General features: G+C 45.4%; 1 protein-coding gene across 2 annotated transcripts; it reads right to left on the bottom strand.

Moving 5' to 3' along the window:
* Nucleotides 1-30: 30 nt before the first annotated feature.
* VGLL2 (vestigial like family member 2) lies at nt 31-21,807 on the bottom strand. Of its 2 annotated transcripts, none has more exons than XM_084831435.1 (4): nt 21,727-21,807; nt 15,269-15,599; nt 3,544-4,053; nt 31-1,017 (listed from the first exon to the last, which is right to left on the bottom strand). In XM_084831435.1, the coding sequence occupies exons 1-4, from the start codon at nt 21,805-21,807 to the stop codon at nt 977-979; spliced, it is 963 nt and encodes a 320-aa protein (XP_084687561.1). In that variant the 3' UTR covers nt 31-976. The 2 variants fall into 2 exon arrangements, with proteins under 2 accessions (XP_084687561.1, XP_084687552.1); XM_084831426.1 differs by lacking the exon at nt 31-1,017 and adding an exon at nt 1,129-1,172.
* Nucleotides 21,808-23,788: the final 1,981 nt, after the last annotated feature.

Here is a 23,788-nt window from a genome sequence, read left to right as displayed (position 1 = left end):
GTCAATCTCTTCACAAAACAATCAGAGGGTGAAAGGAGACATCTTTAATGCAACTTTCCTACAAATAAACACCTCTTATATATCCCTTCCAAAAAGAAACGAAAAGATGGACTGCTAGAAAGACACAGTGTTTGGATTAAATGAGGTCCTTTGTCTACCCAGTTACTCCCCACCCCCACCCCCGCTTTCTCCAGTTGTTCCTCCTGAAGGCTGTCAAGAGTTTTCTTTTCTTTTTTGGAAGGGTCTCTGCTTTCATCATAAAACGTTCCTTGTATAAAAACCTTATATATACACATATGTATGTATGTATGTATTATCCAATGCAATTGTTGTGCCAAACTCGGAGAAGTGCCACCTTGGTTGTCAAGTTTCGGGGGTTGAAACAGTTGTCTCTCGAACAGCTGCATTTGTGTAAGCCTGGAGGCAGGTGGCCCGCACGAGTCACTTGCCACTCATCACCACACTGAAGTCTGAAAGATCTGTCCATTTTTTTTAAAGTCCCAAACGTGCTTAGGAGTTTAGAATTCCTCTCTCTGTTTCTACGGCATAAGGGACAAAAATCCCATTCACAAGGTCCAAATATCTTTCCCTGCCGCTTTCAAACAGTTGCATGTTTTTTTTAAATGCCAATCAACAAAAAGGTTTATGGCATCATCACCTGTAAAAAATACTTTTGCTTCCTAAAGTCAGCGATGCTTTGGAAGGGCCTGGCCACAGGTCTCTGTACATGGAGCCACTGCATTTGGCTTCACAACTTCAAGGGGAGAGAAATGCTCTCTCTTCATCCCCCAATGGATTATTGTTCTCTTGGTTGACATGCCAAGTCAAAGCAGCTTTTAGTCCCCATCATGGCCTTTCCCACGTTCATGCCCTTGTCCTTGAAATATGACATGAGATGCTGAACGACGACGTAGGTGGGGGGTGGGGGGAGGAGATGGCATTTGTGTGTGGGAGGGGGAGCTTTAGAATCAGCAGCTCAGCTCAGGAGGGATCCACCACAGAAGGAATAACGGCGAGCTGTAAACCAAGATCAGAAGCTGTTACAAATCGACTCGATTTCAGCTCTGTCACCACCAGTCCTACTTTAGGCAGAGATCTGACTAGAGGAGGGGGAAGAGAAGGGCAGGTCTAAAACCAATAGAGATCCTTGCTTTTATCCTGAGGCTGCAAACCTGAGAACAGAGAGAGAGAGAAATGGAAATAAAACAAAATAGAAAAGGAGGAAGAGGAGAAGAATGAAAAAATAAGATCAAGAAAGAAAAGAAAAAGGTAAAACCACCATTTCTTGCTACAGTAAGTCACCTAGATAAAGCATAAGAAGTGTTCTTGAAAAGAAGGATAAATGAAGACAACACCCAAATCCAAACCAATAACATCACATGAGAAAGACTGAAATCCAGCTCAGCCATTGAGTAAGTCCCTCACCTTTAGTGCCTCATCTGTTTGAACAGGCTCTTACAATTCAGTCCCAAATTTCTTTAAAAAAGGACAGGTGCCAGGGCTCAGACTTGCATGTCAGCCTGGCACTAAGAAATAGGTTGCCATGGTGAGCCCTGACAAAAGAAAAAGCTCACCCTATCTCACAAGTTTATTGTGAGGATGAAGATAATTTACAATATTATTGAGCAGAGCTTGAGTATAGGGGTGATTCCAGAAAACCTAGTCTGGGAGAACAAAGAGGGTGAGTATGTAGGTCCTACATGCTATGCAGGACCTTAGAATGGGTAAGTAGGATTCAAAACTTCCCATTGCTCCCCCTTGGAGTCATCCCTGCTTGGGGAATAAATGCAATAAAGTCACAAGAGATGTGTCGAGTTTTATTCAAAACCAGGCCCTTAGAGAAACAATTGGTTTCAGCCTTAATATCTGGGACAGTGGGATCCACCATTCTTTACTCAGAGACGGAGGGGCGGGGAGCGGGAGTTGCCTACGTTTGCATTTATACTAGAATAGAAATGAGGATAATAATATATGTGGCACCGTTCTAATGAGGAAAAACAGTCTGCTATTAAGAATTTGATGAAGCATAAAAGTTGCCTGGGAAAAAGTTAAATTGGGAAGGATCCACCGGTGCACTATCACTAGCACTACTGACATTGTGCTAGTGGAAACCTATGCTGGTATCAGTACAACTTGCTAGCACAACACTAGCGTGACTAGCAAGTGCCACTGATGTTGAGCAAGTGTTGGTTCCCACTAGCACAACGCCAATAGCACCATCAGATCCTTCCCTTTATCTCCAGCTCTGTTAATATAAAAACTGTTTAGTTTCTCTCTCCTTCTGTTTTTCATGTACCAAGGAACCTGTGTGTTTCACCTAAAGGGCGGATCAACATTGTTGGTTTGTTTCTTGTTCCCAGTCCTAAGGGAAGTCCTAGATGCAACCTGAAAGCATCACTTCACCTGGTAGAGCTAGATCTGAATATCTGCAAACTCCCCCACACCCCATTTCATCTTAAGGCTCTGACCATGCAGACTTCATGACCTCAACATTATTCAGCCTTGCCCACCCGCTCCTATTCTCCTCCAGCCTGCTTTATATAGCATCTTGCCTGATGAAGAGATCTGGAGGCTTGCACATTTTTTGTGATGCACCGCTGACTTGGCCTAATGAAGGTATTACTGCAATATGGATCTTCATTTTTTGAAAACGAACCTCCCTCAAATGTGCATGGATGGTCTTCGGTTACTGAGGGTGGAATGAAAAATTGCGAACTCCTCCCTGAACCACGGCTGCTGCTCCATGTCTGTTTCTTCTCTCTTCCTAGTAACATGTATGATACAATGCCTAACATGACACCATCATGCTGTGCACTTCCCTGGCCCCATTACAAGCAGCCAATTCCGTGGGGCCAGGGCGAGAAAACGGACAATGTCATGACCTAATATAACAAAAAAGTGTGACATCACATGTTACCGGGAAGGAGAGAGAAAGAAACCTGGAGTGCTGTCATCTCCTGTGGTAACGTTTAGCCTTCGGTGGGGCAGGAAATGAGTTCAGCATATAATATTATTTCCATGGAAAGACCTTACTGCAGATGATCCCTTTCTACTTATCTATCCTAATTTAAAACAACAACAACACGGTTTGTTCACAGTGGTGTAGTGGAGCAAAACTCATGGGTGCAGTGCCTGCACTTTTTTATTAGCAGAGATGCTGATGTCATCTGCTACCCCCCTCAGAATCCCATGTTCCCTCTGAGCTCAGCTACTATCCTCACAGTAGCTGGGTGGCAAATGAATTTCCCAGCGACAATATATTGTTCTCTGTTGCAATGTGAAGTATTTTGGAGTGGCTTGGTCTCAAATTAGCATTTAAGACCCATTAGCTTTACAAGAGACCTATTCCTAGCAGATGAAAACTCCTAGAAATGGTTTGTTGCTATGGATCAACCCAGCTACCTGCAATTTGGGGTTCTCCTTGGGGGTATGGCTCTGTCGTGATGAGCACCCGCACTTCAAATTTACCACTACACCACTGGTTGTTCAGGATGTGAAGGAAGGGACAGATAGAAAGAGAAAGATACGTCTGCCAGGCCTTACCTGTGTCCACATTGAGGCCTAAGCTCTGTGCCATCTCTCCTGCTGAGCTGACGAAAGGTGCTGGTGTTGTCCATGCCGAAGTGGCAGGTTCACTCTTGCCCAGCTCACATGGAGGGCTGACAGGCGTGGGCACGGAGGCAGGCGTGAGGCGGTGGGGGCGCACAGAAGCAGCAGGCACCAGCAGCGAGCTGTAGCGGGGGTCAAAATGCGGGCCATAGACCTCGTGCACCGTGGTGGGCCGGGGATAGGCTGAACTCTGCGTGCCAATGTATGGGTGGTGGTGGTGATGGTGGTGGTGGTGGTGGCCGGGGTGCCAGGGCTCTGGGCCACCCTGGTGGAGGTGGCTGTGCAGCGAGCCTGGAGAATAAGGGTCCGCTGTGGCAAAGGGCAGTTCACTGTGGGTGGCAGCTGCCAGTGGGCTGCCCAGGGAGGCAGGCACAGAAGAGGGCTGGTACGTGCTGTTCCAGAAGGAGGGTGGGAAGCTCCGCTGGCTCATGGGGAATGATCCGTCTGAACAAAGGGGGTGGAGAAGAAACCATCAGAGCAGCATCAGAAGGATGCCAATTAATTCACATCACTACTCATAGTCATTTATATCAGAAGTGAGCAGAAAGAAGATATCCAGATGTTTTGGGCTTCAACTCCCACCATTCCTGACCACTGGCCATGCTGGCAGGGCTTCTGGGAGTTGAAGCCCCAAACATCTGGAGATCTACCTTCTGTCCACCCCGATTTATATGACCCCAACCATGTACTTTTGAGGTAATATCCTTCTTCTACTACTCTGTTTCCAATACTGTCTTCCGTCGCAACAGTCCTTGAACACATGGTCTCCTCATTATTGATTCACATTCAGAATAGAAACATGCTCCCCAGAGAGTATTCCTTAAATTATAAAGACCCATGCCATTTTTTTTTTTACAGGTGATGCCTGTGTGTGTGTGTGTGTGTGTGTTTGCATTTTCAGCACCTCTAAAGTGAATTTTACAGGGGCTGGGTTTGGAAGATCATGGGGGTAAAAGAAGCCATCATTGTTTCCCCCCATCCCCACATGTGCTCTTCATGTGACCACGATTTGCATAATTACCTGTGATGCAGCAGGGGTTGCCATGTCGCCTGAACCCGGCACACGGCATGGCGGCTTTGTACCCACCCCACAACCCCTACTGAATGTCCCTGGGGCGGGGAGAGATCATCTGAACCCAGCCAGGGTCTCCTGCTTTCTTTCCCATGTTAAGAACTGTAAAAAATGCACACAAAATTGAGACAGAGAGGCTCGAAGTTGCTTTTAGTAGCATGTCCTAGGGATTCATCACACAGAGCTTTTATCCTGCTATTGAGATGGCTCTCTTGCGGAAGTTTGCGGGCTCTTTAGATGATACTGTTACCCTCCAGGGTGTCTCCTGCCATTTCCTCCAGCCTATCTCGTGTTGTCCCCAAACGCAAAAAAAATGGCATTTTTTCCAGCCCACGGAACAGGAGTGCCATGATCTCCACGTGAAATTCTCCAATAGTGGAAGAAACTGCCTGCTGTGGGGGTTTGTTTTCAGTTGTTGGGGGTACTGTCAGGATGAGATTTGACAGGAGTGAGGGCAAGAATCACCGGCCAATTGCATCCTCTGCCTCTGCATTTCTCAACTGGAGCGATAAGAGGGTAAAATGCCTCCCTGCAATAAAGGGAGACACATCTGATCCCCCACCCCACCAAGCTCAGAACCGACGTCCTCTGTTGATTCAGAGCACGTTCAGTGGGGCTTACTCTCAAGTAAGTGTGCCGAGGGTTGCAGACTTACATGGTGATCTTATGTCTACTCAGAAGTAAGACCCACTGAGTTCAATGCGGCTTACTCCCACATAAGTGTGCCAAGGGTTGCAGACTTACAGCACAATCTTACATTTTATGTCTACTCAGAAGTAAATCAGAGGTTTCCTGGGGGCTGCCACAAAACAGTTCAGCAGAAGTTAAGCTACGAAAACAAGACTCCCCCCCCCCCTTTGCACACATGCCAGGGAGGGAGGATGGCACTCCCTCAGTTCAAACCAGGTAGCTGCCATATAAAGAAGCCCTTCCTAATCCAGCAAAGAAAGCAAAAGCAGAAAGCTCTGGAAAGGATGTGGGTTTTTGTGGGTGTTTTGCTTAATGTAGAAACACCCCTAGGCTTTCTTCACATGGAGCTTTTATCCTGCTATTGAGATGGCTCCTTCACAGAAGCTTATGGGCTTGCTCTTTACATCACACAGCATCCCTCCAGGGCATCTCCTGCACTAAATACCCTTTGTTCCATTTTTAAATAAATCTAATTTGAGCTATCAAATTATCCTGTCGTATTCTACTGGAGTTCCCTCCTGAAAAGAGGAAAAGGGGCAAGAAGAGGAGCAAGATCAATGAAAGATAATGAATGACTCAGATACAGGGGAGAAGGAGGGGGAAAGGGGAGGGAGGAAAGGAAGCAGGTGAAAAAGTGAGTCGTTGTGATCCTGCATTTAAAACAGAAGCAGAAAGCCCCTCGTTGTGATCCTGCATTTAAAACAGAAGCAGAAAGCCCCGTTTTAAATGCAGGATTTTATGCTGGTGTAGAGATGCCCCTAGAATGTGTATTCTGTTCTAAAATCATTAAATTTGGTTTTTTTAGTAACCCCAAAGCCGAGTTTTCTCCATTCAGACTGCATCATGCTGAAAACCTGCTGAATGGTGATTTTCAGAGCTTGCACTGGAGACAGAAACACATGCCTTTGTTTTAGAGTACCATGAAATGATGGAACTTCCAGGTAATCTCTACTCTTAAATTACAGAGTCTGTTTTCACCTTTACAATGTGAGGGTCTAAATCAAAATATAACCCAAATGTCTACAGTGACTACAATGTAATTTGATTTCACTTTTGTATTCTATCCCACATTGATAAGATTAGCACAAAAAACATGAGATGGGCCTGAATGAGCTTTTTTAGTGTCATGTGTGAAAATGCCCTGGCACTTAACTAGCTAAAAAGCATTATTTGCATCTTTCGGGGAAACCCCCCCCAGATCCTCTACTCCTCAAGAAACCTCATTCAAACTCTAAAACAACCCCTAATTCAGCTCCAATCTTCTTCAAGAGGTAGTATACTAAAAGAACCCCTAAACATTTGGATTTAACAGTAATGCCTTGCTTCATGAGGAAATTATCACAGGTTCACATAGAGAGAAACCCACGTTTCTCAAGATCACTAGTAGGTTTGCTTGCTGCAGAGCAGGTGACTATGACTCAAACAGAAAATCTGAGCTGCAGCCAGTGGTTCTTGAGGTAGATCACACACCCTATCAAAACAAACAAACAAACATCAAATGCCCAATCCCAAGAGATCATCCTGTTGTAGAATCTCACAAAAGCCAATCTGAGATTCTCAAGGAGATCCCTTCAAGATAAAATCCAAGGAGTAGTCCCCACAGATTATTTGTGCTATACTTGTATCCATCCTTTCTGCAGGGAACTCAGTATAACATTGGGAGGGTGGGGGGAGGGTATCATTTATTCCTCACAAGAATCCCACCAGGAATGTTAGGCTGAAAGACAGAGCCTTCTCCAAGGCAACCTAGTGAGCTTCATAGCTGACTGGGAATTTAGCTTTTTTTTTTTATGTCCGAGCCTTAACACACAAGCCATAAGGATCTGCACACACGGTAAACCCTGGACAATGGCCACAGATTTCTCTCAAATAACAATCCGCTATCAAATCAATGCCATCCGCATCTTCATCATGATTTATTATTTATGTCAACATTTCTGTGATTCTTCAACTGAAATATTCTCAGAATGGCTGAGACAATAAAAATAAAACAAGTGTCAACATTAGAGAGGATAAAATAGATTAAAAAAATATGACAATAAAATCATCAACAGTTTAACAGTTCAAAGCCTGGGTCTGAAAATAAAAATTGTTTGGTGCTGAAAATTTAGTCCCTAAAACTTAGCTGCTTTTCTGTAAGATCATATTAAAGCTGGAGAGATGCTACTACATCTACTTCTTGGTGAGCAAGGCCTTTTTGGACTGTAGCTTTTTGGAGGATTTCAGTCAAAATGCTTTAGATAGAAGGCAGTACCTTGGATGACAAATAGCTATTATATATATATATATAACCATTTAAAACAAAATCCTATGTATGGTTAGACAGAAAAAAGTCCTACAACTCCCATCTTCCCCCAGCCAGCCATGCTCTCTGAGGTATGCTGTCTAAACATGCATAGGATTGCATCCTTAACTGTCATGGAGACTCTCACAAACAATCATGGGTGCTGTTGTTCAATGATTCCTCCATCTACTCTCCCAGAACTACATTCTAGGGCTACTATAAGAAAGGGAATGAGGTTGCAATCTTATACTCGCTCACCAGGGAGTAAGCCCCCCTGAACTCAATCGGATTGCGTTACTGCTGATTGTATCTTCTATGGTTTTAGCGCGCACACACAATTTTTTTTAATGCTATGTGATGTATTGTGTTTTACATAGGTTGTTAGTTGCCCTGGGCTCTTTGCGAGGAAGGGTGGGATAGAAATGAAATCAATAAATAAAAGACATGTATAGGATCCCACTGTAACTGTTGTGTGTGATTACCCAGGGGTAACTGGGAGATTTAAAAGCAAGTGTGAATTATACCTGCCAGACGAAACAAAGAAGGTATCTATCTATTTGTAGTGAACTAATGCAATATTAAAGAGCATTATATGAGGCAACTGTGACACCTAAAGAAAGGGGCCTGGAAATAGCTCTCAAACCAGACAGGTAGCTCCCCCACCCCTTGCTGGAACCCTGTTGTTCATGAAGGAAAGGCACATCTCACATGCCCCACAGCATGGCCATTCTTTCCCCAGTGTTCATCCACAGTGGGTAAACACTCTGTGCTTGCCAGGAAATCCCCTCCACGGCTCCAGATCCACAACTTTAGTCAAGCTGTCTTTCGACAACCCTTTCCTGCGTTTGGTAGACTCCATCCTTTGCCAAGAGCCTTGGAGGCTTGTAGCCCCTTTAGCCTAGGTGGAATCCTCCTGAAATAACATTCGGTAGAAGTCAGTCACACGGTGCAGTCCTATACATGTGTCTACTCAGAAGTTCAATGAAGCTTAGTCCTGGGTAAGTGGGGATAAGTCAGGTAAGGTGGATAAGTTCAGAGTATGGCTCCTATCCTGTGCAAGGGAATAAGTAAGTCCTGGCCAGATCTGTTTCTGAGTAAACACAGATAAGGTCAGATTATATAACTGACGATGTTGTCAAATCCCCACAGTTACTCCTTGGGCACTGAGATAGTGACTGATTCTTTGTGTAGATTTTCGCATGAGCTGTATATGTACGATCATTGGATCCATCAGGCGAGATTTTTCTTAAAACCTGGATCCAAATATGATCCTGCCCTGCACATTGCCTCTAGCCACGGAGTTGTATCCATTGTTAGTCTAAGTCCCATTCATTTCAATGGGTCTACTCTAAGTACAACTAACATTAGCTACATACAGCCCATTCTGATTCTGTCAGGGCTGGCTCAGACATTTTGCTGCCCAAGGAAGAGTAGCAAATGGCACCCACTCTTCTCCCATCACCTCCAAAAATCAAGGTTCATAGCACCCAAGGCTAGTAAATGTTACAGAGTAGCAAGAAAATGTTACCAGCATCTCTCTCTTTCCCTGGCAGTAAAAATAAAAGTAAAACATTAAGGGCACAGTCCTATGCATGTTTAGACAGAAAAAAAGTCCTGCAACTCCCAGCATTCCCTAGCCAGCCAAGCTGGGAGCTGAAGGGCTTTTTCTGTCTAAGCATGTAAAGGATTGCGCCTTAAATAACTAACACTTTTTGCTGCCCTTTCATGATGCTCCAAATCAGCTGCCTCACTCTGCCTAAGGATAGGGCTGGCCCAGCTCTTATTATATAGCTGATTCCAAACAAAATTATGTGATGTCCATGTTTCCTGTTTAGGGGCTGGAGTGACAAGGTGCACTCCGAAACCCACTAGTTTTGCCGCCCCTCCCCCCAAGGATCTCAAGAGTCAATGGGTCTGCCCCAGAACTGCTCTGGAGCAAGTGGGCTGGTTGCAGGGTCCTCATAAGTCCCCCCTCCCCCAGCAGCTGGAAGCGGGAGCCAACTGAGCAGCATCAACAATTCCCTCACCCAGCCTTCTGTAGCTGCTTTTCATTTTATTCAAATTAAAACTAGGTGGAAAGTTCTTTACACCAAGGCGTGGAACATGTCCAGTTAGTCCAGGTTTTCTAAACGGGTTTACACATGGGTTGTAGCCAGTATCAGTCCTACTTAGAGTAGACCCATTGAAATGAATGGGACTTTGGTCCCATCACATTGGAGACAAACCCTAGTGCTGCAATCCTGTATCCACATCCCTGGGAGTAAGCCCATTTATCTCAATGGGATTTACATCTGAGTAGACATGCATAGGATGTCTATTGTATGTATATAAACATGCTTCACACACACACACACACACACACACCCCTGAAAGCACTGCTGCAGGACGGGAGAGAAATGTAAATATATAAACTGTACTCGTTCATTTTGCAGAAACACTGTTGGGGTGAGCACACCCCTGCAACCACACCGCATAATTGTCGCAGCCTGTATCTCCCGGCCAGGAAAGCCGCTTGGAGTCAGATCCTCATCGAAACACATTTACTTGAGAGTAATGCCTATACAAAATGGGTAGGATCCAGACATAGTCATGCTTACAGTAGATCCAATGAAATTTATAGGACCTAAGTTACTCATGACTAATTTAAGTTTCATTTATTTCAGTGTGTCTACTCTAAGCATGAATAAGTCTGGACTGAACTCAGTGATCCTTAGCACAGTCTTATCAGTCATAAATAGGCTGCAACTCTAAAGTCAGTGGGAATAAATCCTATTTAGTGAACTGGGACTTTCTTCTGAGTAAACATGTTTATGATTGTACAGTTTATGTTTCACCAAAGATCATTCTGGTAGTCTTACTTGAGTGGCTTGAATTGTAACTGAGTAAAACTTTGCATATTTACTGAGAAGACCCACTGAGTTCAATGGGATTTACTCATAGGCAAGCGGGTGTAGGATTGCTGTCTCAGTTTCTCATCTTAACTGGTTTGTTTCCTGAATTTTGTGACTGTCTTTTATAGGTCTACATAGAATTTTCATACATTGTGATATAGTTCCCTCCTTTCAGAATACAGATACAATTTTTAAAAAATATAAAAGGAGGGAGAACTCTTGCAGGCTAATTTTAAATACTTGGTTGATTTTTGTTTAAGAAAGCAATTAACAACACATTCCGATACATATTTACTTGGAAGCCTCATTGTGTCCAAAGGAGCTAACACCCAGGTAAGGGGACATGTAAATTATTCCTCATTACGTTGTTCACCTGAAAGTAAAAACCCACATCTTCAAGTAAGAGCCATATATCTGAAGTGTGAGTGAGTGAGTGTGTCTGAAAATCCAGATTACTATTTTTTTAAAAGTGTCTGGTGGTCAACATCAATGGTAGAAGGGCCAGGCACTATCACACCTTTTAAATAAAACTCCTTGAAAGTGGGTGTGGGAAGAGGCAACTTCTGTTTAAAGAATATGTTAGTGAAGTCCGATCTTTAGCTCTGGTTTGTCAACTCGTTGAATCTAAGGGTAGTGTCCTAACTAGGAGCATGTTCTATTGAAGACAGTGGAAATTACTTCGAAGTAAACGTGATATACGCCTAATTAGCTGGGCAATTCGGTCCTAAACAGTTTATTTAAAATTCCATAGGATTTGCTCTCAGGTAAACAAATATTTAGGTTCGCAAGGCTAGTGCTACCGAAACAGGATGCCAGTTTAACTGGTTGAAGTTCGATTGCTCTGCCATAATTCCAGCTGTTTCCAGGTGGAAAATCCCGATTCTGTTGCAGAAGCAAGTCCTAGAGCGTTTTAAAATCGTTCACTTGTTTTCTTTATATTTATTTACTTCACAATCATCTTATTTAAAAAGATGTGTGTTTCTTCACACATAGCTGAACTTTAATTTTATGAGAAAAAGTATTGGGGAGAGGGATCATTTTAACAAGGTATTCTGAAAGTGTTCCGGGTCTCCGGGCTTGGTGATCGGGCTATTTAAGTTTGAAGCAGCCCATGGAGGTGAACTTCACAAACTTCCTCGCCCGCTCCCATCTAGCAGGTTAGCTTTTTAAAAAGCTTTTTAAACGGCCACAATTATAAAATTTCGATCTTTGTGCCTAGAAGACTGCAGTGATCACTGCCCTCTACCATTTTGTGTTGTACAATCAGTTTCCAAATTCAGTTAAGAAGAGACACCACCACACCCGTTTGCCTTGAGAGGTTACATCTCATTGATTTTGGGGGCACTTGGGAGAGAGCATCTATTTGCAAAAGCGGCTGTCTCACAGCTAGACGGCCGCTAAGGTGCATTTCATTAAGCCTGCAATTAACTGCCTGGAGCCTCTTAAAACAAGGAAAGGTTGACAGCACAATACAATCCTCTTGTACAGGTCTACTCATAAGTAAACCTCACTGGATTGTAGCCAATGTTACTTGGAGTGGACACACTGAAATGAAGTTAGACTAACATACTGGATACAACCCACTGAGTTCAGGGATTAGGGAAGGGGCTGTAGCTCTGTGGTAGAGCCCCTACTTTGCACAGCAGGTCCCATCCCAGCATCACCAGGTAGGGATGGAAAAATTCCTGCTTGAAACCCTGGAGAGCCGATGCCAGTCAATGTTGACAATACTGCACTAGCCTGAGGCGTTACAAGGCAGCTTCCTATGTTCATATCCCCTCTTGTGTATATAGGACTGTAACCTCAACTGCTCATCTCTTGATAGTCTGAACATAATTTTTCAAAGGAAATTATGACAGGGTGCGTTATCTCATGTAATACGTCTCAGGCTACTGTTGCCAACTAAGAACAAAACCCTACAGCTCAGCCTCCACTCTTGTGCCTTTAACAGCTGCCTGATGTGCTGGAATTAACAGGTGATGCTTTTCACCACAGGAAGATAAATTGAATCACCTGCTAATTGCTGCAGATCAAAACACTGCTAAAGGGCTCTTAGCCCTGCCTGGACTAAGCAGGCACGCTCCCCAATATACTCTCATGCTCACCGAGCTTGTCCCAGTTGTGTTTTCCCAAACTGGCCATCGAGATGTTCCTGCAACCAACAGCCCAAAGAGCAGAGAGCCCCGATGTTGCTGCCAACTGCTACAGGGACCCCTGTAGGGGTGCTTGTTTTGTCTTTCAAGTATCTGGACAGTGGAGTAAGGAACCTCTCATAGAAGATTTTTGGAGTTGATCCCGTTAGCAGGAGATACACAACTTAAACAGCAACCATTTATGATTGCTTCATACCCCTGTTAATCACAGAAAATATAATTTATGTAAACAACTCTTTAAAAAACCAAATGAGATGTACAAACAAGCATGGTGATGATCTTCTGCCAGATTAGTAGCACAATCCTATGTATGTCTACTCAGTAGAAGGCCCACTGAGTTCAGTGGGACTAAGTCCCAGCTAAGAGGGTGTAGGACTGGAGCTTATGCCACTTCAAAACTACAACTTGCTTTTTATAACACCTTGCCTGATGTGGAGAGTGGGAGATTTCAAAAGCGTTCACATTTTTGTGACATTTAAGTTGGCCTAATAAAGGTCTTACACTAAGATGGATTTTAGATTTTTTCTTACAACCAGCAGAGCTACTTTTGTCCCACCTACTTAAAAAAATATATAAGGGCTGCGTGACCAGAAAGCTAGTATATACCTCCACTTAACAGAAGCCGCAAGAATAAAAAGTGTCACCATACTCAGGCAATATTTCTTTAAAGTCCCAATTGTCTACGTAACAGAACTTTCCTTCTGTACAAACATGTGGAAGTTCACAGCTGTAAACAATCCAGCCAGCGTAAAGAATGTTTACTTCCCACAGATTAGTGGGAGAGATTTAAATATGTAAGACCCCTTACATATCAGACCAGAGAACTTATCTTACTCCTGCAACCTCCTTCCTGACAGTGGCTGACCACAATGGATGGCTCGCTTCTGCCACCAGCTTCCAGCGGCATACCTCCATAAGAAATGTTTCATTTTCGCTCTCGCATGCCCATTACTTCAATTAAGGAGACCTCTGTGCAATGTTTGGAATTAGGTACTGGCAAGGTTTTGTGGCGCAATGCCTCCTTCCCCCACTGTTTTGGAGTAAAGTCATATCACATCTCTGGAAATGTGAAGATCTCGCCTCCTTCCAATTGATGTTTATATATGGATTGCTGCAGTTCCCTGACAGCCCAAATCTTAATCGTGTTTATTCAAAACAGGGCCCCACTGGACTCCCAATTAATTAAAAGTAGAGCACGGGGTAGGCAGACTCCCAGTTATTTAAGAACGGCAGTAACAAAAAGTGACTAGCCTTTGCAAACCGTCCACAGAGCTTCGGCTACGGGGCAGTACAGAAATGTAATAAATAAAAAATAAGCCCTACCTTGTATTGCTGCAATGAAGAGAGCTTGGGGTGGGGTAACCAGGAGTGGGTTTTTGTGTGGAAAGACTGTGAGCTCTGTTTGGTTCTGGAACTCAAAACTAAGTCCAGAGCTCAGAATCTATAGGCAAATCCATAATATAGTCTTATTTGTCACACCCGTGCCCCCAGTTGGGGAGGGAAAAATTTTCACCGGTGCTTCTGAAAGCCCTTTTAACACTGAGGAAATTGATGTTAACTGATTATGCTTCCCCGCACCCAGCCCTGCCATGATACAGAGCACACTTCCCTAATCTGGTGCCTTCCAGATGTGGTGAACTGCAACTCCAATAATTCTCAGACAGCACGGCCATGTAAGCTGGCGATTATGGGAGTTGCAGTCCAACACATCTGGAAGATACCAAGTTAGGGAAGGCTGAGTCTACCCCGTTACTCTACATTCCCCCAGCCGGCTAGGTCAGTTCTGTGGGAATAAGGTGCCTGAAGCAGAGCCTGTCTATTCACAAGCAAACAGCACATTCAAGTTATAGCAAATCCCCCTTCTTTTAAAGCATTCAGTCCCATTCAAATCCTGCATTCGAGCTCCCCCTATACAAGAATGAGAAACGAGTCTTGTGGCATTTGTTCATCTTTGAGGTTCCAGGAGACTCTTCGTTGGTTTTGTTGCAACAAAGAAACATGATCCCCCCACACCTCTGGAATTGGCAGCTATGCATAAACGGTGAGCAAGGCTGTCAAAGATGGAACCGGGAAACATCCCCAGACTTTGCTGTTCCATTGTTTTTTCACTGGCAAGGCTTCAACTGGGTTACGCAACCCATGTACACTAGGATGCACTTCCAATTTCTCTTCTCTGAGCTCTGTCATCCACCAGTGACACAAATAGTGGGGCAGCATCAAAATGGAATTTTGTCTCCCCCCACCCCCCCGCACTGCTCCACAGAAGTTGCTGGGGGGAGGCATAAACCAGGCTTCCCCAACTTGATGCCTTCCAGATGTTGAACCATATCCCCCATCATACCCTAGCCAGCATGGTCCTGGGAGTTGTAGTCCAACGGACCCGGAGGGCACCATGTTGGGGAAGCCTGGCAAAAACCAATGGTTTTCAGAGAGTGCCCAGGGAGAGATGATCTGAAGGATGTGACACAGTTGAGAGAGAGAGAGAGAGAGAGCGAGAGGCAGGCATATCAGCTCACCCCTCCAAGAGAGAGAGAGAGAGAGAGGCAGGCAGGCAGGCATATCAGCTCACCCCTCCAAGAGCCGGTGCTCCTAGCGGCAGTCTTGGCACTGGCGCTGCTGGGTGAGTAGCTGCTAGGCTGGCTGAGGGCCCGGCTGAAGTGCTCGTCCACCACGGCGCTGATGTCCCCCTGGAAGTAGGTAAACAAGACGCATCTGGAATTGATGTATTCAGCCTCTGGGGGACGCTCTTTCTCAGGGCTGCACTCTTCTTCTTTGATGCTGGTGGGGGCAGTGTGGCTGGAGAAAGAGCTGCTGGCGCCGCCGCCGCCACCACCACCACTTGTACTGGCACTGCTGGCGCTCTCGGCCGCTTCCTGCATTTTCGAGTAAAGGGCGAGTTTCTGCGGAGGACAGCAAAAGGCGTTCAGGGCCAATTCACACATCACACACCACGGCCATCTCCTCTTGTACTGACAGTGAACACATGAATGATGGACTTTGCAAAGCACTGTGTTTCTCAAGGCAATGGGAGCAGATGACTGAAGTTCTGCTTTGTAGCCTCGCTGTGTAGTAGCAGTAAGAACAGCAACAATTCATGCGCCTTTCTGTATAAATCCACCAGTTTAGAGACTACTCTCTGCATCCGAGGAAGTAATTTCTAGGTTAGAAAAGCATGGATATCATGTGTGCGAGTGTGTGAAAAACTGTAATGTTTAAAGAAATCCTGAGCAACGATTGATAAACATAGTACAACTTATTGTTATTCTAAGTTAGAGGTGTTTTGGGGTGTGGGGGCTGGGAGGTAGAATAATTTTGTTAGTCTTTAAGGTGCCACCAGACTTTTTTTTTTCTTGCAGGCTGTTCTGCAGTCCGTACCCTGAACTGTTCTTCCGCGATAGACTAACATGCCTACGCTGCTCTGGAAACAGATCCTTTGTCAGTCTTTAAGATGCATTTGGACTCTTTGGATAACTGAACAGACCAACACACTATCCATCTGCTCGGGATTGTCTCTAGGTGCCTGCTCTATGCTGGCTCTTTCACACGCTGAGTTCATGGCTTGATGAAGTTGTTGTGGACGGGTGGAGGGGGCACGTGTGAACACAACACGCACACATGGACTCACCACACCTCCCAAGCGTTGCTGTTCAAAGGGCAACCTTTGGATGTAGTATGTTTTTGTGTTGAAGCAGTCATATGAATCTACCATCTAATGATCCACAACCTTTTAAAACCAGAAAGCTCAGCTTGAATGGGCTTCTTTAGTCCCAGAGTTCTAGCTTAACAAGAGGCTTGCGGGTCACAGGTAGCTCCCCACCCCCGCTTCTCTGAACCAGAGCGAGAGCTTTCTTTTCCTAATCAAACTGTCTGTGAGCTTTAATTCCAGGCAGATCCTCCACCACCTGGCTCTGAGAATTGAACAGGCTGGTGGGGAGCAAGCAACATGCTCTGGGTTCCTGAAGTCTACTCAGCCAGCATGTTTCTTTAGCTGCCGCTGCGCCCTCCTCCCCCCTGCATCTAGAGCTCTGAGAAACGTTTGGAGCTGTGGCTGATGAGCCAAAGGGGCCTGTACACATCATGGTGGCACTGGAAAGACAGAAATGCCATTGATAGGGCCTTGGGAAGGAGCCGGGTGGGACAGAGAAAAGTGTTCGTATTTGGGAAGCACTCCCCCCCCAATCCATATTTTGCAAAGGGAGGGGGAGGGAAGCTGAGTAGGAACTGATCAACCATCTGGCTAGGCATTTTTGTCACACGTATTGCGAATAGGAAGCTGCCTTCCAGTTCAGAGTCAGCCCATTGGTCCATCTAGCCGAGTATTGCTGACACTGCTTGGCAGCAGCTCTCCAGAGTTTCAGGCATGAGTTTTTCTAGCTGTATTTGGAGATGCCAGGGATTGAATCTGAACCTTCTGCATGCAAAGCAGGTGCTCTACCACTAAGCTACGCTCCCTTTCCCACAAGACAGCAGTGATATACACTCAAGATAGCCAAAGTAAGCAAAGGAATTTGTAGTAGTAGTAGTAGTAGTAGTAGTAGTAGTAATAATAATATTAATAAAGATAACTGGAGTTAGCAGGGCTGGGCAGACTTAGGCTTGCAGGATCTACTCTGGGTGTTGTCGTGTTTGACTAGATTCCACAGAGATCCTCCAGCCTGAGCCTTGTGCAAAAGACATACACTCAGCATTAATTCTGAGCCCAGGAATTTCTTTTGAGTACCAGAACTGAATGGAACTCACAGCCTTTCTCAACACAAAATCCTAGTTACCCAAAGATTTATTTCAGTAGCAGAATTCAGTTGCTGCTACTGTTAAATGGTTGAGAGTCAGAAATCTTTGCTAATCTACTACAGATTACCCTGAGATCTACTGGTAAATCCAGATCTACCTTCTGCCCACCCCTGCTTTAGAGACTGATGTAAGGCTAAGTGAAAAGGCAGGGGATCCTCAGTTTTTATGAGGCCCATTGGACCAAATGCACTAATCAGTCCTCAAAATCAAGAAAATAAGAGATTTGGGTGTGTTGATTCCATTCAGAAATGAATGGCAAAACTCCCATTATTTTTAAGGGAGCAGGATTACAGCTGACACGACTGGACCGGCTGTTGAATAAGCGTCCATGCGGTTCCAGCCTAATTTTTTTTCTGTTTTAAATTAAGTACTGGGGATCATGAGAAACTGAGCGGTCATCACTGCTGCCACTTCTTCTGCGTTCAAGTTCCATGAGGTGGGCGTGATGAAGTTGCTAGAGTGTGTGTTTACAACATTTGGCTCAATCCAAAGAATGCTTTCTGATTATAGTTGGGAAGAGGTGGCAGTGGGGGGCGGTGGATTGGAGAAGAGAAACACACACAACTAGCTGCTCCCAACATTTTGGGAGGAAAAGCATTCCCTTGGCAAGCACAGGGAGAGAGGTATTTTCAACAGGATCCGGTTATCTTTCCTAGATTCTGAGACAGAGAGAGAGAGACAGAGAAGGAGAGCTCTCTCGAAAGTCTGCTAAATGTTTTCTGTGTTTGCTTTACCGTGGTTAGCGTGTCTTGCAGCTGCTACCGCGGCTGCCACAAAGGGCGAAACAAATAATTGGATTTGGACCCAGCGTTAAGATCCTGCGAGAACCAGGAAGCTGCTGTCAGCTGGGACCTGGACACATCGAGAGAAAGAAGGCGAACAACAAGCCAGGGTAAATAAATAAATAAATAAATAAGCAAATCATATTCTCCTACGTTGCCATCTCAAAAATAAAACAAGATGGCAACTTAGATGGCTTCAAAAGGGGATTAAACAAATTCATGCAGGATGGCCGCTAATCACCATGGCAGTTTAGTATCTCCAGGATCAGAGGCAGTATGCTGGGGTGGGGAAGGAGCACGAGAGCGCTGCTGGTACACTTATGTCCCTATTCACTTACTACACCTGGTTGGCCACTGTAGGAATCAGGATGCTGAACAAAATAGGTTTTTCGTCTGATCCAGCCCAGCTCTTCTTATGTTCTTACAACAGCAAGTCGGGAAGCTATTCTGACCCATGGTCAGCCCTGTCACTGGGCTGTCCACTTCAGGCAGCAGATTTGGGGGTGGGGGTCCCATTACAGGCCAGCAAATGGTCAACTATTCAGTCAATTATCACCATGGAAAGCCTTGAGCTAGCTCTCCATTCTGACTAAACAAACCCCACCACTGAAATTGCAGCTAAAGACTGAGTAACTGGACAGAACACATATTCTTCCCCTGCAACCCCAACCTTTGCTTCACTCCTTTGCCTCTCCTAGTGCCCCCCACCCGCAATGTGGAATTCATCAGAGCAGGGATCTGTTGTGGTGGTGGTGGTTGTTATTACTATTGTTATTATTATTATTATTATTATTACTGTTAATATTATTTTTAATTACTAAAATTATGACTTATGTCAGAGTCTCTGGATGTTGCATCAGAAATGTCAGGTTTCAATACAGCTGCTGAACAGCAAATGAGTGGAAGGAAAATTAGGTCAACCATGATTTCAAAGACATAATAATTAATAAATAATAAGATAGTTCAAATGCCAAGTGCCATTCAAGCACAGAGTCTGCATGGTGTAGAGTCCTTGATTGTGGCTGCAATCCTATATATACTTACCTGAAAGTAAGGCCCATTGAACTTAACATGACTTACTTCTGAGCAGAAATGCAGAGGACTGTAGTGTAAGGAACCTATTATACGTCCACCTTCGTAGCAAGATCCAAGAAGGAAAGTTACAATTAGGAATTAAAATTATGGCTCCCTCCTTACAGGGGAGAGGGAAGAATAACTAAGACTACGTTTAAGGCATTATTGCAGAAAGAAGGAACAAGGAAGAAAGCAGCTCACACTATCTTACACTTCGTTGTATGGAGGAACTTAGATCAACTTGAAAGACACTTCTGAAGATTTCGACAAAAAATTCTTACTTTCCGCTAAATGGATTACAGAGCAATTCTCTACATCTCTACTCAAAAATAAGTAATAGACCTTACTCCCAGGTAAGTGGGTATAGGATTTACCTATACCCCTGTCTTGCAGAGCCTAATGTCACATCCTAGATATCTTTATTGAGAGGTAAGCACCATGAATTTCAGGTGCCTAATCCCTTCGAATTTAAGACAGCCATGGAAGACAGAAATAGAGATGGCCAGAATAGCCTCATTTGCTAGGGTTTTTTTTGTTAATGCAGAAAAAGCTGGTAAACAGGTGCAGTTTCCTTTCAACTGAATTCCTATTCTCTCCAACACAAACAGTTTATAAACCAGGTTTAGAAATCTCTTTACAAGATGGGCTGTATATGGAACTGGAGATGTAATCCTTTACATGCGTTCCTGGAAGCAAGTCCTCCTGAACTCAGTAAAATTTACTTCTGAGTAGACATGCGTAGGATTGTGGTGCAATTTTGTGTTGCATTTGAGTATACATTTTTTTGTTTGCTTTAGTCAATTGCTACTTGATCAATAATAATTAATCATAATATTTATCATAATAATATCTGGCCTCCTCAAGGGCAACAATTTATTCCCAGGAAAACAATAATACACCCAGGTTCGTTAAAGAGGCATGTTCAGTGCACAATCCACTTCAGATCGCATCGGCTTTTCTGGAAATGAAAATGGATTGGTTTTCTTATTTGAAAGAATGTACCTAGATGCAGGGTAGGCGCTGGCATCAGGTAGGTCAGGACTGAAATATTTTTGTCTATTTCAAGTCAAGAGTTTTGAGCTTTCCTGCGATAAGCTGTGGATCTGTGTTGTCTGCTGAGCTTTGTCCAGTCTCTTGGAAATTAAGAGCGAGAAAGAAGAACAAACCTCAGCAAGAAACGCAAAAGCCAAGGGAGGACGAAATTCTGGAGAACCGTTTGATAGGTTTTTAAAAAATCATTGTTACCATACGTGGCATTTATTCAACATATTTCAAGTTCAAAGAGCTCAATCGACTATTACAGCAATCCTTACAACATCTTGGTAAGGAAGACCAGAGCTATTACATACGGGTGATGGGAGGCTGAGGATGAGAGAATAGTTGCTTAATTAAAGTCACCTACTGAGTTGATGGTTGATCTATTGTTACAACTACTGTTTCAATTCGATTGTTGTTGTTTATTCGTTCAGTCGCTTCTGACTATTCGTGACTTCATGGACCAGCCCACGCCAGAGCTTCCTGTCAGGGGGCCGTCGCCACCTCCAGCTCCCCCAAGGTCGAGTCAATTCGATTAGAGCTTTATTATTTTGGAGGGCTGTAATCCTACAGACGAATTCACTTGCTTAAATTCCACTGATGTGAATGGGCTTTCAATGACCAAGGCTGCAATCGTAAAAAAAACTAACCTTACTAGAGAGATATATTCCACTGGATTTAGTGGGACTTGCTTCCAAGTAGACATGTTTAGGACTGAACTACAATTTGTGCACAGGATTAGTCCGGCAATGAATCCTCCCTCCCCATCCATAGCAATTTTCAGATAGCGCTTGGCCTTCATAACAACATGTTTGTCGCTCCATATTAAAAAGAGGAGGAGGAGAAGAAATAAATAAATCAATGAAGCCCAACTCCGAATCAAACCATTTCCCATCAGGAAGATCCACAACCCTAGTTAACGGAATCTCTCGCTAAGTCGCTCCCCTGGAAGGCAAGGGCTGGGTAGTTTGCTCTGCAATCCATTCGCATTTCAGCCTAACTCTGCCGTGGGGTCCTTTCCGTCTCAGGATAGGGTAAGGTCGGGGGAATGTGATGCGAGAAGTTTAGTTCAACCATCCATCTCCCCGATCCCACGGGGAGGGAGGGAAAGAACCCGCCGACTGCGTTAATTAGTCATCAGTAGCGTATATTTGTGCCAAGCTTGGGACGCTGCGCTTGCCAGTGACACGCTTTTGCAAGACAATGCCCAGCCCCGCCGGTTTGAGGAATCCGGTACTGAGAAGACACCACTCGGCATCTCGTGCACGCTGCATCCCTGCCTCCTCCCCCCTCCCCCCCCCCGCTGCTTCAAGGTAGCATCGTCCCCCGCCGCCCCGCAACCTACCTGGTGGTAAGGGCTATAGGCTGCTGCAAAGTAAGGCTGGGGAGGACCATAGACTTGGTACATAACATCCAAACAGCTCATGGCTAAAGGCAGCTGGGACTCATGTGGTGGAGGCGCATCAGCTCTGGCTATGCCAAGAGAAGGGGCGGCTTCTTCATGGGCCTGCCCTGGCAGGGCGCTTGAGCCGCTGGAGCAGCGAAGCGACGAAGGGGGCAGAAACTACTTTGGAGAGACTTGAACTTCTCCTTCCCCTCCTCCTGCGCGGCCGCCGGGCCCCGCTGGCCGTCAGCGCCGTCGCCGTCGCCTCCCCTGCCAGCACACAAATTCCAGCAAACGAGCTCCGGACAAACAGGCGCGGCGGGCGCCAGCCGGGAGGCATTTAAACGGCACGCTCGGCGTCAGGCGGAGGCGGGGGAGCCGAGGGGCCAATGGGGAGGCGCGCGCGCGCACCCCTGCCGCGGCGCTCCGCGGCCTGCGACGCTCGCGCCGGGCTGCCTCGTGCCTCCGGCCGCGCTGCTGCGCGGATCCTGGACGGGCTGTTGCCGCCGCCGCGCTTGCCCACGTCCCCGCCGCGCGTTCTTCGCCGCTCCGCTTGCCGCGGAGCGGGTGGAGCCATCCGGGACGCCAGCCTAGGAGCGGATGGCGGGGCAGCGCCGTGACCCCTGCTCTAGGCTAGCTTCAGGTTGGGCAGCTTATGGCCCTCCGGGCGGCTTGGCCTGCGGCTCCCCTCACCAATAGCCATGCTGGCTAGGGATGATGGGACTTACAGGCCCAAACATCTGGATGGCCACAAGGTGACCCCACCCCAGCGTCTAGCTGAAAAGAAACGAGTCAAAAATCAATGAATGCAAGCCGGGGGGGGGGGATCGGTGCCAGCGTAATGGGGGATCAATTAATGCAACCTTACTAGGCGGGGGGGATAATTAATGCAACCAGGGAACTGGAGGGACCAATCTTCCTCCTCCTTACTCTGAAGTACATTAATATTTCGCCAGTGATGTAAGTGTGAGGCTCGCTGAATGCAGAAGACCTCTCTCCAAGTTTCAAGCGCATTTATGTATGAAACGAGTTGGGAAATTTGGAAACTAGCTTGTCATGCCCCCCCCCCCCTTTCTAGTTATGACTGGCTAACACTTTATCTATGTTCCATGCTTCAAAATATATAAAGCGCCTTAAAACTCGGGGAAAAGACTACCTCGAACTGCTCCTTTGCGAATATAATGTCAACACTGTATACATTCCAATCAGTATGTACCTGAAGTAATAGAAAGAGGTGTCTTACTGCAATTATGTGTTCTCCGAATAGGGCAGGTTGGGTCCTTTTCAGATTTGGGAAGGTTGGCATGAGGGGATGGAGAAAGGGGATTCAAACGTAGAGGGAGGTTCTCAGCAAGATTTAAAGATGCTTTGGGGGTATATTCAATATAAAATTGCACAAGATCTTTGTATTTTATGTTGCACTTGTGCTTTCTTTGGTCCATTATGAAAATCCTTCATAATAACTATGGAAATATTATCAACATAGAATTCCTTTTTATTTTTAAAGCAAAGGAATTTGTTTCTAGGATGCATGCGCAGCACACCTAGTGTGTGTGTGTGTACACACACACACACGCACCAATTTAGGCTGTAGACCTATACACACTTACCTGGGTGGAAGCCCCACTGAACACCATGGAACTCACTTCTGAGTAAGAATTGCACAGTACATTATTTTTTCCAGTACCTCATGTAGTTGTTCCAAGGGTAGCATGAGGTTCCCAGCTCGGTTGGCTGGGTGACATTTATACGGGAGAATCAGTGAGCAGAACAGGGTGGGAGTGCTTAATCTATGTTGACTGGTTTCTCTCCTGCACATCATCTTCTCTTAGCGGTTTAAACATCGCCTCCCCCCTTGCCAGGCTCTGATTCCTGCTTCGCATGTAATGCTAACCCATGGTTTATTTAAACCATGGTTTGTTGCCCTACTCAGGGTTTGTCTAGCAGACAAACTATGGCTTGTTTTCTCATTGCCTGGGTTGTTTGTTTCCCTCCTATCTCACCTGCCCCCTCCCTGTATCCC

Source organism: Heloderma suspectum, chromosome 1, assembly GCF_057233095.1.
Source record: "Heloderma suspectum isolate Gila_16-S chromosome 1, 16-S_ref, whole genome shotgun sequence".
Lineage (NCBI taxonomy): Eukaryota > Metazoa > Chordata > Lepidosauria > Squamata > Helodermatidae > Heloderma > Heloderma suspectum.
The sequence above is the reverse complement of the archived record's forward strand: the minus strand, read 5'-3'. Positions and strand labels throughout refer to the sequence as shown.

Bases quoted from the DNA above. Each gene is read 5' to 3' on its own strand.
- VGLL2 (XM_084831426.1), bottom strand. From the start codon at position 21,807: ATGAGCTGTTTGGATGTTATGTACCAAGTCTATGGTCCTCCCCAGCCT. The intron at 15,600-21,726 runs GTAGGTTGCGGG...TGTCCTCCGCAG, and splicing joins CCTATAGCCCTTACCACCAG to AAACTCGCCCTTTACTCGAA. The intron at 4,054-15,268 runs GTGAGCTGATAT...CCCTTTGTTCAG, and splicing joins GAGCACCGGCTCTTGGAGGG to ACGGATCATTCCCCATGAGC.